The sequence below is a fragment of the Cynoglossus semilaevis genome, unplaced genomic scaffold, assembly GCF_000523025.1.
Source record: "Cynoglossus semilaevis isolate Cse_v1.0 unplaced genomic scaffold, Cse_v1.0 C18905106, whole genome shotgun sequence".
Taxonomy (NCBI): domain Eukaryota; kingdom Metazoa; phylum Chordata; class Actinopteri; order Pleuronectiformes; family Cynoglossidae; genus Cynoglossus; species Cynoglossus semilaevis.
This window is the reverse complement of record NW_007591235.1, coordinates 1-590: the sequence shown is the minus strand read 5'-3', so window position 1 is coordinate 590 and position 590 is coordinate 1. Positions and strand designations below refer to the sequence as shown.

Below are 590 nucleotides of genomic sequence, written 5' to 3'. Positions count from 1 at the left end.
GGTCATGGTCACCACGGCCCACCAGAAACCGATGGGGATGTTCTTGAAGTCGGTGTGGAGCGCAGCGGTGGGGTCGCCCGGGTCGGCTCCGATGCGCTCGGCATAGTAGATCATTGTAGCAAAGATGAGGACGCCCAGCGCCAGGAAGATGATGAGCAGCAGGAACTCGTTAGTACTGGCCCGCAGCGTGTGGCCCAGGACCCGCAGACCCACAAAGTGACGGGTCAGCTTGAATATACGCAGGATACGGACGAAACGCACCACACGCAGGAAGCTCAGTACGTCTTTGGCTGTTTTGGAGGAGAGGCCCTGCAGCGCCACCTCCAGGTAAAAGGGCACGATGGCCACAAAGTCAATGATGTTGAGGGCGCTGCGGAAGAACTCTGCCTTGTCGGGGCAGAAGATGACGCGGGCCACCACCTCGATGGTGAACCAGATGACGCACACGCCCTCCACGTAGGTCAGCCAGCTGTCGGTGACCATCTCGTACACGATCTGCAGGGCGAGAGAGAGCGGGAGAGAGAGAAGGAGTCACTGGTTTGTTTACATTCAGACGTAGTTGATTGACACGTTAACGTTAGAGACGAGAG

At 58.0% G+C, this 590-nt stretch overlaps 1 protein-coding gene across 1 annotated transcript; it reads right to left on the bottom strand.

Annotated features, from left to right (window-relative positions):
* Nucleotides 1-3: 3 nt before the first annotated feature.
* LOC107988235 (potassium voltage-gated channel subfamily C member 1-like) lies at nt 4-564 on the bottom strand (the record flags this gene model as incomplete). Its single annotated transcript, XM_017031120.2, has 1 exon — nt 4-564. A coding segment is annotated over exon 1 (480 nt), but the record flags the coding sequence as incomplete, so codon positions are not given.
* Nucleotides 565-590: the final 26 nt, after the last annotated feature.